At 52.9% G+C, this 14,362-nt stretch overlaps 1 protein-coding gene across 1 annotated transcript; it reads right to left on the bottom strand.

Moving 5' to 3' along the window:
• Positions 1 to 1,432: 1,432 nt before the first annotated feature.
• LOC119096081 (protein halfway) lies at positions 1,433 to 9,901 on the bottom strand (the record flags this gene model as incomplete). Its single annotated transcript, XM_037218934.1, has 6 exons — positions 1,433 to 1,948; positions 2,639 to 2,807; positions 5,215 to 5,405; positions 5,914 to 6,080; positions 6,876 to 6,994; positions 9,780 to 9,901. Coding segments are annotated over 6 exons (1,161 nt in total), but the record flags the coding sequence as incomplete, so codon positions are not given.
• Positions 9,902 to 14,362: the final 4,461 nt, after the last annotated feature.

The following is a 14,362-nucleotide window of genomic DNA, read 5'->3' as shown; positions in this document are numbered from 1 at the left end:
TTAAACGTACAACGGGCGAGCGCCCTCATTCAGTAGCGCGCCGTTCGAGATTTATGTCCATTTTATAGCCGCCGGCCGCTCTTGCTTGTTTGCGTGCTGTTCGACAGCCCTGCGCTGGGACAACTGCTCCGGTCTCGTGTCCCCACGTCGTCCAAATGTTCTTCACACGTGTACACATCCGTCTCGCTATGTCATCGATATGTAATGTCGCAAACGTTGCGTAAGACATAGCCAATCCAGCTGTTGCACTGGACAGCGCGACGTGCCAGCAGCACACAGAGACGGACAGGTGCACCAGAACATCAGAATGATCATGTCTCAGCCGAAGATAGCGACGATCCGAGTGCTGAGATGAGAAGCGAACGAGTGACGAATGAGCCAGGCTACGGACCCAAGAGGCGCTGCATTATATGACAACTGCACGTCATGCGGATAAGGAATCAAATCGTTCCACCCAAACACGGCTGGAATGAAGTGTTTAACTAGTGATGGAGATAAAATTGTTGACATCGGCACCGCATATACACAACTCACAAATTTCGGACAAACAGTAGAGGCCACCACTTTCTTTTTACTTAATGGCAAGCACCACAAATATGTATCACAAATCCTTGTCAATGCTCTGCACCATAAACATCCCAATATCGAGCAGATTGTACTCGCCGACGTTATTGTCACAGCATGAATGGCACAGACGGGCTCCAGTAAAATACATTCTCTGCAGCTGAATATCTCCGCGCGACAGCCTATCGTTTCCAACAGGCACAACCTTCGCTTCGCTTCGCTTCGCACAACCGCCGCGTGACCCACCTATCACAAAAACCGGCCGTCCAGTCTCCAGGTACGATTGCACATTGAGTTAAGCTAGACATTATGAGCCGCGGGGACAAGGTGACTCAACGATCTCCACGCCGCGTCTGCGGCGCTCCTCTTCTGCCTCCACCGGAAACGCCTCTAGCAGTCCCGCTAGTATCCTCTACAATATGGCAAGCCAACAGGCTTCATTGTCACGGCCCATCCTAATCTAGATGCCGTTCAATACGAATTACAGGGAGTGCTGTAACGCATACACGGTCATACATACCTTAAATGAATTTGACGAGCTGCATTACAAAATACATCTAGTATCCAATGAAGCACGAAACATCACATATGCAGCCCATTCCAGGCGCAATAAACAAAGTAATGTGATCCGTTGTCATAACCTAACGGTTTGTGAGCTGCCGAGGGCGTCTCGCCCCCTGACATGGCGCCTTAGGGCCCAACAGCAGCCATACGAACCACCAATACCGACGACGCCCCCTCCCGTGCGCACCATCCCGCTCGCAGGCCCACGGTCCGTTCGGCGAGGGAGACCTCTCTCCGTGCGCGGCGGGATGCCGACGGCGGCGCCCGGTAGGCCGCCGGAGCGCCGGCTCGCCGCCGTCCCCCGGCCGCCCGGTCCGCGCCTAGCACGGCAGCACGCGGCTGAGCAGCGGCAGCTTGCCCGTGCGCCGGTACACGGCGACGTCGTACGCGGACCGGGCCGCCATCACCAGCAGCACGGCCGCCAGCACTAGCACGGCAGCACGCGGCTGAGCAGCGGCAGCTTGCCCGTGCGCCGGTATACGGCGACGTCGTACGCGAACCGGGCCGCCATCACCAGCAGCACGGCCGCCAGCAGGCCGTTGGTGACGTCCCACCAGTTGATCTGCAGGCCGCCGCACAGCTCGCGCCACGAGAGCGAGAGCAGCGGCGGCGATGGGGGCGGCCCAGACGCCAGCGGGCCCGAGCCGCAGCGGATCTTCAAGCGGTTCCTCAACAGCTTGTTCCGCGACACCAGCCACGACTTGAAGGTGAAGGTGAAAGGACTGGTGCAGTCGCACAACCACGGGTTGCCTTCGAGGTAGAGAGAGTCGACGTTGGAGGACTCCTTCCTCAGGGCGTATTCGAAGGCGTGGATCGGCAGCTGCGGGGACGGCGGCGTGGTCAGATGGAGTTTAAACAGCGGTGGCGACAAGCACGTAAAAAAACAGCGATATTCCTCTCACACACCAGATCGAATAACAGCTTCGAAATATCGCAGCCCTAGACTTCTGAAAAGGTTTTTCACAATGATGTCTCAGTAGCAGCAAGTTACCAGAGAAGGGATCACTTCCTTCGTCCCCGGATCTATCCGGAAACTAAATCCACTGTCCACAAAAGTCCCATCCATCGCTTCCGGATCTACCCGGTAACTAAATCCATTGTTCACAATAGTCCCAGCGCAAGAGTATGCAGGTCCACATCCACCAGCGCTGTCCGTGTACGTAAACTCTTCGTTTTACGGCACTAGAACTCACGCAAACGCCATCCAATGTCGAACCCCGCAAAACGAACCTTCCTTGCGCGCCAAACACTACTGCCTACCTTGGCCAAAGCTTGGCGTCCGCTTGGAAAACGAGTATTGTGTCCCACGCCCACGATCGCCACCGTCAGGCAGGGTACAGACACCTCAGCGACGGTAACAGCCCGGCCATCCGACACGTGTCCTCACTGACTGTCTACCGGGGCCGTCTGTCCCATCACTGGTGACAAAGTCACTCAGCGGCCACCCAACACGTGAGGGCAGACCGCCCGGCGCGGCGGCCTCGGCCGCCACCCGCTCCAGGGCACGCACCGTCTGCAGCCGGTTGCGGGTGAGACTGAGGATGGCGTAGCGGTCGATGAGGTCGGAGCCCTCCAGCTGGTTGACGTCCTCGGCCTCCAGTAGATTACCGTCCAGGTACACGGTGGTCAGCTTGCTGTAGCTGGAGTGGTTGCCGATCACGGGGCCGAGGTCGGTCAGGCTGACGACGCGCGGGGACGGCGCGTCAGCCGCCGTAACAACGGCACGGCGCTGCCGTCACGGCTGTGACGACCGTGACGGCGCGCGACGGGCGACGACCGCGCCAGCGACGCCGGAGCGGCGGCCACGGCACCGCGGTGGCCGTGCTAAGGCGACACCGCGGCGGGGAAAACGCGGTGGTGGTGGCGGAGCCGCGGTCGCAATGGCACGGCGGTGGCATGGCAGACGCGACGGCAGACAACATGGAAGTGACGGTAGAAGAGCGGTATCGGGGTGACAGCGGCGACGACACGGCGGTGACGACAGTACACCAGTGACAGCATGTCGATGACGTCATCGGCGTATGACGCAGTGCCAGGCAGCGGTGGTAGCACGGGTGGTGACAGCCTGGCGGCGACGACGACAAGCAGAATAGGCATTTGTGGACCGTATCAAAGGATGGCTTAAAGAACGTGTTCAGATATGGCACCACAAATACACAATTTTTGCATGACATCGACGCCCAATTACCGATGCATTGAATCAGATGCTTTGTGTTCAGTCCATGACCTTATGCTTCACTTCAAGCGGGCAACGGCCTAGATGATGGGATCTCTATTTTTGCATGAGTTTCCAGCCTCTGGAGCGATATGCCGGTGCATTAATGCTAGCGACATCAACTGCCGCAATGCTCTCTCGGAATGTCCTCACACCATCCACTTATGCGTTGATTTAATCTTAATATCGGTGCAGCTGCACACATTTCGCATTGAATCATCCATAGGTTCACGCTACCCTTCAATATATTTGGGTTTCGAAGCGACAAAGCTTCAGAGACCCCAATTAAAAGCCCTCACAAGTCAGAGCTCCCACCCGCCCGTTATCTCTAATGGACAGAGGTGAGGCTTCCACCCGCCCGCTATCTCTAATGGACAGAGGTGAGGCTTCCACCCGCCCGTTATCTCTAATGGACAGAGGTGAGGCTTCCACCCGCCCGCTATCTCTAATGGACAGAGGTGAGGCTTCCACCCGCCCGTTGTCTCTAATGGACAGAGGCGAGGCTCCCACCCGTCCGTTGTCTCTAATGGACAAAGGCGGGGCTTCCACCCGCCAGTTGTCTCTAATGGACAGAGGTGAGGCTTCCACCCGCCCGTTGTCTCTAATGGACAGAGGTAAGGCTTCCACCGGCCCGATGTTTCTAATGGACAGAGGTGAGGCTTCCACCCGCCCGTTATCTCTAATGGATAGAGGTGAGGCTTCCACCGGCCCGATGTTTCTAATGGACAGAGGTGAGGCTCCCACCCGCCCGTTGTCTCTAATGGACAGATGTGAGGCTTCCACACGCCCGCTATCTCTAATGGACAGAGGTGAGGCTTCCACCCGCCCGTTGTCTCTAATGGCCAGAGGTGAGGCTTCCATCCGCCCGTTGTCTCTAATGGACAGATGTGAGGCTTCCACCCGCCCGCTATCTCTAATGGACAGAGGTGAGGCTTCCACCCGCCCGGTGTCTCTAATGGACAGAGGTGAGGCTCCCACCCGCCCGTTGTCTCTAATGGACAGATGTGAGGCTTCCTCCCGCCCGTTATCTCTAATGGATAGAGGTGAGGCTTCCACACGCCCGATGTCTCTAATGGACAGATGTGAGGCTTCCACCCGCCCGTTATCTCTAATGGATAGAGGTGAGGCTTCCACCCGCCCGTTGTCTGTAATGGACAGAGGTGAGGCTTCCACCCGCCCGATGTCTCTAATGGACAGAGGTGAGGCTTCCACCCGCCCGTTGTCTCTGATGGACAAGGTGAGGCTTCCACCCGCCCCTTGTCTCTAAGGGACAGAGGTGAGGCTTCCACCCGCCCGTTGTCCCTAATGGACAGAGGTGAGGCTTCCACACGCCCGATGTCTCTAATGGACAGAGGTGAGGCTCCCACCCGTCGGTTGTCTCTAATGGACAGAGGTGAGGCTTCCACCCGCCCGTTGTCTCTAATGGACAGATGTGAGGCTTCCACCCGCCCGCTATCTCTAATGGACAGAGGTGAGGCTTCCACCCGCCCGGTGTCTCTAATGGACAGAGGTAAGGCTTCCACCGGCCCGATGTTTCTAATGGACAGAGGTGAGGCTTCCACCCGCCCGTTGTCTCTGATGGACAAGGTGAGGCTTCCACCCGCCCGTTGTCTCTAAGGGACAGAGGTGAGGCTTCCACCCGCCCGTTGTCTCTAATGGACACTAAGCTGATGCCGGAGACGCCGCTGGCCCACGCCCATTATTTTGTATCGCTACATGCAGCTGCAATGCCCAAAGCGTTTCCATCTGTGGTAAAAATCGGGCCAAAGAGCCGCAAACGCAATCGAACCGGATCTCTCGCTTCTCCGATCCTTCTCTCACTTCGAAGCCCGACCTCATCACCTAGCCAGCTATCCCCGCCCGGCGCCCACCTGTTGTTCTTGATAGAGAGCAAAGTGGAGCCTTCAGGCAGCTGGGGCGGGAAGCTGTGCAGGCCGCGACTGTCGCAGTGCACCTCCAAGATGACTGGCGAGACGGTGCCCGAGTCCGGCGCGTACTGGACCTGGACCAGGTCGCAGGAGCAGCCGAACGGCGGCGCCGACGGGCACTGCCGCTGCACCGTCTGCCGGGCCGGGTCAGCCGTCAGGGCAGCTAGGGTCAGGTCAGCCGCCGGGGCAGGTCAGCTGGTTGGTGCAGTCAGCCATCGGGTCAGATCGACCCCCCAGGTCAGGACTGATCAGATCGGCTGCCAGAATGGCTCGGTTAGACCATGATGGTTCAGACGCAACCCACCTAGTTTCCAGGTCCGACCAGGTAAGGCAACGTTAACAACTGCGGGTCAGATCACGTTAAGGAAGATCAGGCCATGTTAGTCCAGATACGCAATATTAGTCGAGATCCTGCTGGGCTGGACCGGGTCAGATCAGACCACATCAGACTGCCGCCATATAGTCAAGACTACCAGCTGTTCATGCTGTGAGAGCCAGCAGCCAATCACGCTTACCAGCGCCGTCCGTCCCGGTTCACACCCACTCAACGCGGCGACGAACCCGGCGCCGTATAGCACAGCCGGATCCGCCTTCCACTCAGACCTGGCAGATCTTGGCGCCTGCCCTCCCCCCCATACTCACCAATGCCAGCCGGAGAACGGCCAGCACCGGCAGGCCGTGTATGGTGGCGTACTGCACGCGCGTCACAGCGCAACGCGTGGCATTGGCGCGCGCCAGCTGCCGGCCCGCGTCCAGCTGCCAGCTGTACAGCCATATCAGCCGCTCGTCGGAGCAGTTCAGGCGGCTGTCTGCGGCAGCACGGACCGGCGACGGCGGCCGCGGTCACCAGCGGCCACGGGAGTCGCAAGGTGTGGCGCGAAGCGGCGAGCGGCGCCGAGTGGCCACGATCGGCCACGCACGTGCGTCGGCGCGTGGTGACGTCATGCGCGTTCACGAACCGTCGCGTCGCGAGCAGTCACGGCACATCAACGGTCTCGAAACGCCACGGCTGGTGACGTGGCGAGCAGTCATGAGTGTTCAAGGTGTCAGCGTCACGATCCGTAGCAGATTATCACGGCAAAGCCGAGAGCTACCAGCGGCGGCGTCGCTAGCAGCCATAAGCCGTGACAAAACGCCACAAAACGCCACGCACCGCCACGGAACGCCACGGCAGTCTGGCCATCAGCAGCCGTGGCGCGTCACGATCGTTTATCCCACGTCAGGAGTGGTTACAACAAGCGTGGAACAGCACGGATAGTCATAAGCGAACACTAGGGCGCAGGGCGGGCTCGCAGGGCTGTGTGTTGACTGTAAGCAGAACCGGTTCGTGAGCGGAGCAAAGCCGGTTCTTGGAACCTAGGAATCAGGAAATATCTGACCACTGACGTTCGCTCCTAACTCAACCGTTGTATTGCTAACTGCTCTGAAGATATCTTGATCGGTAAATGATTTCAAGTACGCTTATCGATGCACAAAATGTGTCGCCCTTGACGATGAATCAATTACATAACATCGCAACGCGTATCGAAGCCTGGGGCCGACCAGCCACGTGACAGGTCAAGTGCGCAGCTGGTAGGCGACCCCATCTATCACGTGACACTTACAGGACAGGTCGAGCGAGACGAGCACCTCCTCCAGCGGCCGGTAGCCGACCACCGTCTGCAGCGGGTTGTTCGACAGGTTGAGCGTGCGCAGTGAGGGCAAGCCATCCAGCCACTCCAGCCTGCCGAGCAGAGGCCCGAGCGGCGCGGCCGTCAGCCGGTGCCCAGCTCCGCAACACGACCAGCAGGCCGAGCGGCGTCTTCACCGTGCGCCACACGGCCGATCGGCTGAACAGCAGCGCTGCACGCGAGTGTCCACGTGATGCGTCCATGCTGCTGCTGATCGGCTGAACAGCAGCGTTGCACGCGAGTGTCCACGTGATGCGTCCATACTGCTGCTGATCAGATAAACAGCAGCGTTGCACGCGAGAGCCCACGTGATGCGTCCATGATGCTGCTGATCGGCTGAACAGCAGCGTTGCGCGCGAGTGCCCACGTGACGCGTCCATGCTGCTGTTTTAACGGCAAGACAGCCATGTGCTGAGTGTTCTGTTTCTCATGTGAAAGGAGTACAAGACAGAGATTTCAGAAAGTCTTGCGCGGCCTGCGCGTGGCTTCGATGCCCGGAGTTTTTCGCGAAGAAAACACGGCGGTGCGCTCGGTTACGCTTATAGGTATCAGAAGTACACACACAACGAGCTAATGAAGCCATGGATGGCTCCATCAAGTAGGGTGGAATGGCAGGATCAGCTTGTCGTTTCGTTTCATTAATGCCGCCATGTTGTTTCCAGTTTTGATTTGAAATAGATGTGTCCAAGCACAAATGATGCTTAAAACAGCGTCACACATTTGCATGGGGTTCTGGACTGAAATGCATATTTGCATGGGACTTTGAACTGAAATAGACACTTTGAATATCAACCGGTGCAGTTCACAGCCCTGCCTTCCTTAAGATATAGAACCCTGCAGTTTCTTAGCTACACGCCCGCTAAAATGTACGGACTTGTGTGAATACTATTTCAAGGCCACTCAGGCATGCAAGGCGCCATGACAAGGTCACTCAAGGTCTGCCACCCCATAGGCCAGGCGGCGTTTAAGGCCCAAAGTAATCACCGTTAAGTCGTTCAGATCTAGGGTCCGTGAGCATGATTTCCAAATATTACGGACGCCAACTGGCCCTGCACTAATATTGAGCAGTACAGGCAAATTTCGGTCACAATTGGTTGTTTGGATTAGAGCCCCTCCGACAAGAAAGGATCCCGTCAGGGCTATGGAACGAAGGAAAATGAATGACGATGGGGCAGGACATGCGCCTGTGGGCCAACCGCCGGCCGCGGGCAGGGACTCCTCGAGATGTTCGCTGGTCGCACGGTCGAGGTTCCCCTTCCCAGGGGGCCTTCCGACCCACTCATGGCTGACGCATACAGTCTGTCGCGGATTACCGGAGCGGTGGGAGGATTTAGCACCAAGCAAAAGGAGGCTAAGAGGGTCGGATGATCGCTAACAAATCGCGTCTTTTGTTATTCAATATTAGAAGTCGGGCGTGACTGCCAGTTATTACGTAAATAGGACTCGTAATAAAACAATCTTAAAAAGCACCATAACCGAGTATGTGAACACAAGCGGGCTTGTTAGCTTACGGATAAATATGCAAGAACACCACGAGTAAGGGCCCAAACACGAGCACATACCGAGGTGTGGCTCAGGGAAGGTTTCGGTGCAGTGCTGCCATCTCGCGACCAGTTTGAAGTTCTACAAGTGAGTGCAAGGCTGGCAATTTCGCACGGCTAATTTGGCCGCACCTAAACGCTCCATGACGCAGTAAGGCAATGACGTATTGAGGAGCATTTTTACTAAACAGAGAAATCTTGTTGTCTAGTGCAGTCTTTTCCACTTGAATGCCTCACATTTGAAGATACAGAAAGAAGCATCAGATATGATGAAATAAGCTCACTTACATTTATAACTATTGGCATACTTTAAGGGGAAAAGATTGCCCCAGACGCCATTTCTCTTGTCACCATTTTGTTATTTCGCTCACCATTTCTCTGTCTAGTAAATATGCTCCGCAGTTCACCATGGTTTGATTACGTCACTCCTCCTTGCATAACACTGAGAGCCAACTGACGGCCGTTATATCTTGAAATCGTGCTCATGAACGACAGACGTGAACGACTCGATTATACTTTTAATTATATACACGACTCAATTGCATTTTTTTATTTGATCGCAGCATGATTGGTGTAATAGGATTTGAATGACGTTATTATGACATCACCACGGATGACTGGGTGGACTTGAAATAGCCTCCGCGAAAAGTCTGCACATCTTCGTGGGGATATATAGCTCAGAAACTAGAGGGGTTTAGGTCTTTGGAAAACAACTCCTTTAAGGCATACCAATAAATACAAGTGGGCTTATTCCATCACGTCTGATGCTTGCTTCAATATCTTCAAACGTGTAACATCCCTTAAAAATTTGAGGATATTCTCGAGCGTAGAAAAATCCTAAAAAAAAGTGAAGCGGGGAGGCAAACCATAGGTCAACTTCCGTGACAAATTAGGGAGGGGGCTTTCTATGGAAAACAGTGGCAGGAAAGGACAGATCGGACAGCTCCGTTGCATCTCTAGACAACTTAAGCATCACAATTTACGTTGCATGGCTTTGCATCGGAAGAAACCAAACACGAATCGTAGTTGTACCCCATGCCATACGAGAATCTCACGGGACTGCCGCCGTCCCGGTTTTCATGCCAGTCAGAGTACCCAAAAGTCACTAACAAAAACGAAGCCGAACTTATGCACTAGCCTAAGTGAAGTATCCCGAATCGACAGCAGCGCACAAATCACCGTAGAACACAGCATAGCCGCGGCCGCCATCGCGTCCCGAGATTTCGACGGCTTCCGCGCCGCCCAGTACTGGAAGCGGTCGCGAGTAACGTCTCGGCCCAGCCGCACGCAGACCCACCTGAACTCCTGCAGGCGGTTTCCGGTCAGCTCGATGTGGCCCAGGTGGCGCTGCCGCCAGCGGCCGACCAGCGTCTCCACGCTGCAGTTCAGCACCCGCAGCCGGCGCAGCGCCGGCAGAGGCCGCAGCAGCGCCGCGTCCAGCAGCGGCAGCTGGCAGTCGCGCAGCTCCAGCTCGCGCGCGGCCGGCGCGGCGGGCAGCTCCAGCACCGACAGGCCGCTGCACCTGACCCCGGTTGGCAGGCAGGCGCAGTGGCTGGTGTTGACACACACGGCGTCGGCACCGGCCGCCGCCTGCAACGCAGGAAACGACGGCTCGGGAAAAGGTGGAGACCCTCCTGGCTTTAGGGGCTTTAATGTGAGTCCAATGGTGTTGAATACTGTCAGATGGACAGCAATTATTTCTGGGAACCTGGTTGCATGGGTATATATTTTCCTCTGACAGGGGCTCATCACGAGGCAGGCGAAGCAGGACACCTTTCCATTTGAGCAGCAGGTCATTACAACTCTCTCCTGCCATTGTACATGACAATGATGCATCTCCATAACATGTACCTGGTGTAGATATTCTAAACTTTAGGTGTGCTATCAATTGTGTCCTGAGAACAATGTTTGGCAAAATAGATCAGATGTATTTGGATTGTCTTCTTTAATATATGCACACATGGTAATACACAGCACACACCAGATAATAAAAAGTTGCGTTTATCTTCATTATGACTGAATGCCTGTTAAAACATATTTTCTGGAACAATTTCCAAGGATGTAATTTCTGTGCCAGAGGCAAGGGGCGAGGGACGTGGGGTGACAGTAACGTGAACAAAAAATGCTTCCCTGTGGATTGGGAAATAATGACTATCTTTATGATAAAATAAACATATTTCCCTGTGCAAATTATCAATGTGCATATCTAAGGAATGCAAATATCAAACTGAGGCCCTGAATTCACCAACTTCATGTCTTTTTCCTGCATGTCCACTCTGTTTATCAACATAAATACAAAGAGCATCTCATCATTTAAACATATGACTGCAGAGATCATGCAAAACCAGCCAAGAATACACCACCTAGAGTCCAGGTGCCCCAATGTCCTGCATTGCAATTACAGGAATACACTGCCTGAAGCTCTGTCTAAAAAACAATGGAGGTGAACTCACCTGTTGAAAAAGATGGTACAACTGGGGTACAGACCTCAATGCATCCACAATAAGCCACTTTGTGGATACCCTGAACCCAGAACTTTGTATGCGTCTATTCAGAATGAATGGATTTCAAAGAAACTCAACTGTAATGCATCCATTCATTATGTTAAGCAAAATATTACACCTTGCTAGGAGTGAGAGCAGCATTCCTATGAGCCAAATTTGTCAAGTTGCCAAAAAACCCTGATTAAAAAATTAGGAAATAATGAAAATCAGAAGTACCATAGAGAACTGAAAGCATGAGCATTGTCCCCAAAACAAAATTTCATACTTTATTTCTAACTTTGTTTGTCTGCTTCATAGCAGCAACAGTAGCAGCACTTCAACATATTGATAGCAGAAAAGGCCTTACACTTTTCTTACTTTACCACAGCATGGAGCATGGCAATGCAAAGCTAGCAGCACACATTCATTCCTTAAATGCCAGCTTTCTTGATGCTTTATCTTGCATTTCATACTCATACTTTTCACCCAATTGAAGTTTACCACACACTGGCCCTTGGTGGTTACCTGCTCCAAATGCATCAACATTCCAAACTACCTCCTATTTACAATCTCCATTGCCACTTCAATGGCAGCCATGTGTCATGTAATCTTAGAATCTTTTATACTTAAATGCCAGTTAGGTACACCACAGCCAAAGGGACACATACCTTAAGTTATCTGCATTAAGATGCATCAAAAAGCGCATATTTATCAGCGACGATACAAAGATAACAACAGTGACATCTTAAGACATTTGGGTGCACAAAATCGGACAAACAACCACCAATTCTAACTTACATGGTAGCCTAGGAAGTTCGAAATCACTGCTGCGATGACAATTAGGTTAAGCATGCTTGAAGCTGCGAAGGGAATCCAGGTCATTGCCACCGATGTGAAAATTGAGTTGGCGGTAAGCTTACAACTGGGCTAATAAAAACTGTCCATGCAGGACCTTTTACCCGCTACGGCCTAACGTGCCACCATATTCTCCAAAGGCAGCCCTAGGCTAGCCATCCTCGATCCGCAACTAGTGTAGACGGATTGTGATAAACAATAACAACAAATGAAGTGACGTCATATGACTCTTGACAAATGCCTAACATGCGTCACGTTGTCCAACAGAATCAATAACTTCGAGTACTAATTTATAATTTGTTACAGCTAACTCACAGCCTAAGCCACAACGCAAGCGAAATAAGAGCGAAGTTTCACAAAACGAGTGGGGCTGGGGTCTGCGCTGGGAAAGCTACTCAACTGCGATAACAAAATATCTGCCGATATGGAGCAACGGACCTCCTACCACGTTGGGAGATAGGTGTAGGAACCTTTCAAAAAGTGTGTGGGGGGGGGGGGGCTAAGCTCGGGGCGAACTTCAGGAACTTTTCCTGGAAAGCAAGCCCGATGACCGGGGTGGAGGGAGGAGGGGGTAAACATGGAGGTTGGTATCGCTCTTCATGCAAATGCCATGGCTGCTATGCTAGATATGCATCTAGAGCTGTTCCTCATTGGTACGCAATCTTGTCTGGTGTGTGTGGGGGCATGACCCCCAAAGAGATACAAAGTCCCACCCCTGGTAAGGAGGGAAAGGGGATGATAGCCGCTCAGATGATTAGCCCCTCCCCCCTTTCAAAAATTGCTGGCACCGTCCTTACCAGTGGCCTGGATCTCGATTGGAACTCTTCTTGGTGAGTTTAGAGAGAAGACAATGTTTCCCGAGTTTTTTTCGGTATGTCATTTGATTAAGAGAATTTTCCCGAGACACCCGTAATTTAAATGGCCTCCTCCCTTTTTCCGTTTAAAGCTTTTGGCGTGACAATCCTGCTGATTTCATCCATCATACCCAATTCTTTTGTGAACGGTGTTTTTTTTTTAGCAGACTTGACTATTTAGGTCCCCGGCCTCGCTCCTCGCTCACGCAACTTACTTGCATTCATTGCTATCTAGAATGTCCGTCGGTCATTTAATTCAACCTTTCTGTGCCACTCACGACTCGAATTTGTGTTGTCAAACGAACGAAATTGAGTGCTAACCCCCCCCCCCCCCCCCCCAACAGGACGTCCTCATTGGTATTACGCAGCCAGGCGGCAAAACGAAGTGTTTGTCAAGCAGCAAGCGTCACCAGATCTTTTCAGGAACACATTGTACAAACACAACAACAAAACATGTGCACGATAGGGTTTATTTTGTACTTTTCATAGAGGCATCGCTACAGCACTTCAGAGACAACTCCGTTTACCGAGTTCAGAAGCTTTCTTGCACGGGAAAGCCACCACGAAAAGTGTTCACGTAGTTCAGTGTATTGAGGGCGCCGGTATCACCACTCCATGCCGTGAGCTCCCGCAGCAGACCCAGTCAAGAGAGGCAATCGGTGCAGTCGCTGCCAGCGGGCCCACAACCATAGTTAAGTAGCAGGACCAGCAAATAGCTGAGTGAATATATACTGTGCGCATGTGAAACAATCGTTTAAGGCACCAGGTCAAACCAGCATCGATAGCTCATTGATAAGCTAGGAACTGTATCTATGAGCGATTGTGGGGCCCGTTGTTCCGTTCGTTGTGCGTGAGTGCTGTCGATGGGTCCAGGACTCGCTCGTTGAAAAATGAGCTCCCTGTCTTCCTAAATCATGGTAGCCTCACCATCGTAAATTCTGGCTGCGCCCCTATGTCTATACACCCGCAATGGATTAAAGATCATGGACCTAGATCGCATGTCATATGAGGAAACCTATGCTATTCAAAACAAGCCTGATAAAAGCAAGCTAAATAACAATGTCGGAGGCCCACGAGTACATAGAGCTGCACCTGCCGCGCAGGCGTAACAGCAAAAAAAACCTGTCGCACATTCCCGTCGACCCCAATGCTCCAGCTTTATGACGTTAAGCATTACGATATCCCTTGGCAGACGCGTTATTTTCATCTGCCTTGCCAGTAAGTGGGAGTAGGCTATGAGGGGATCACACGCACACGCACACGCACACACACACACACACACACACACACACACACACACACACACACACACACACACACACACACACACACACACACACGTACACACACACACACACGTACACACACACACGCACATATATATATATATATATATATATATATATATAAATATAATATATATATATATTTATATATATATATATATATCTCTCTCTCTCTCTCTCTCTCTCTCTCTCTCCTCTCTCGTCTCCCTCTCTTCTCTCTCTCTCTCTCTGCTCATTCTCTCTCTCTCTCCTCTCTCTCCTCTCTCTCTTCTCTCTCTGGTCTCTCTCCTCTCTCTCTCTTCTCTATCTCTCTATCTTCTATCTATCTATCTATCTATCCATCTATACTCAAGTTTTTAAAACGCAGGGTGCAATGTGCATTTCATCATCACTTTCTTACGC

This window comes from Pollicipes pollicipes, unplaced genomic scaffold (genome assembly GCF_011947565.3).
Source record: "Pollicipes pollicipes isolate AB1234 unplaced genomic scaffold, Ppol_2.1 Scaffold_4219;HRSCAF=4965_pilon_pilon_pilon, whole genome shotgun sequence".
Classification (NCBI taxonomy): Eukaryota; Metazoa; Arthropoda; class Thecostraca; order Pollicipedomorpha; family Pollicipedidae; genus Pollicipes; species Pollicipes pollicipes.
This window is presented reverse-complemented; position numbering and strand designations above follow the sequence as displayed.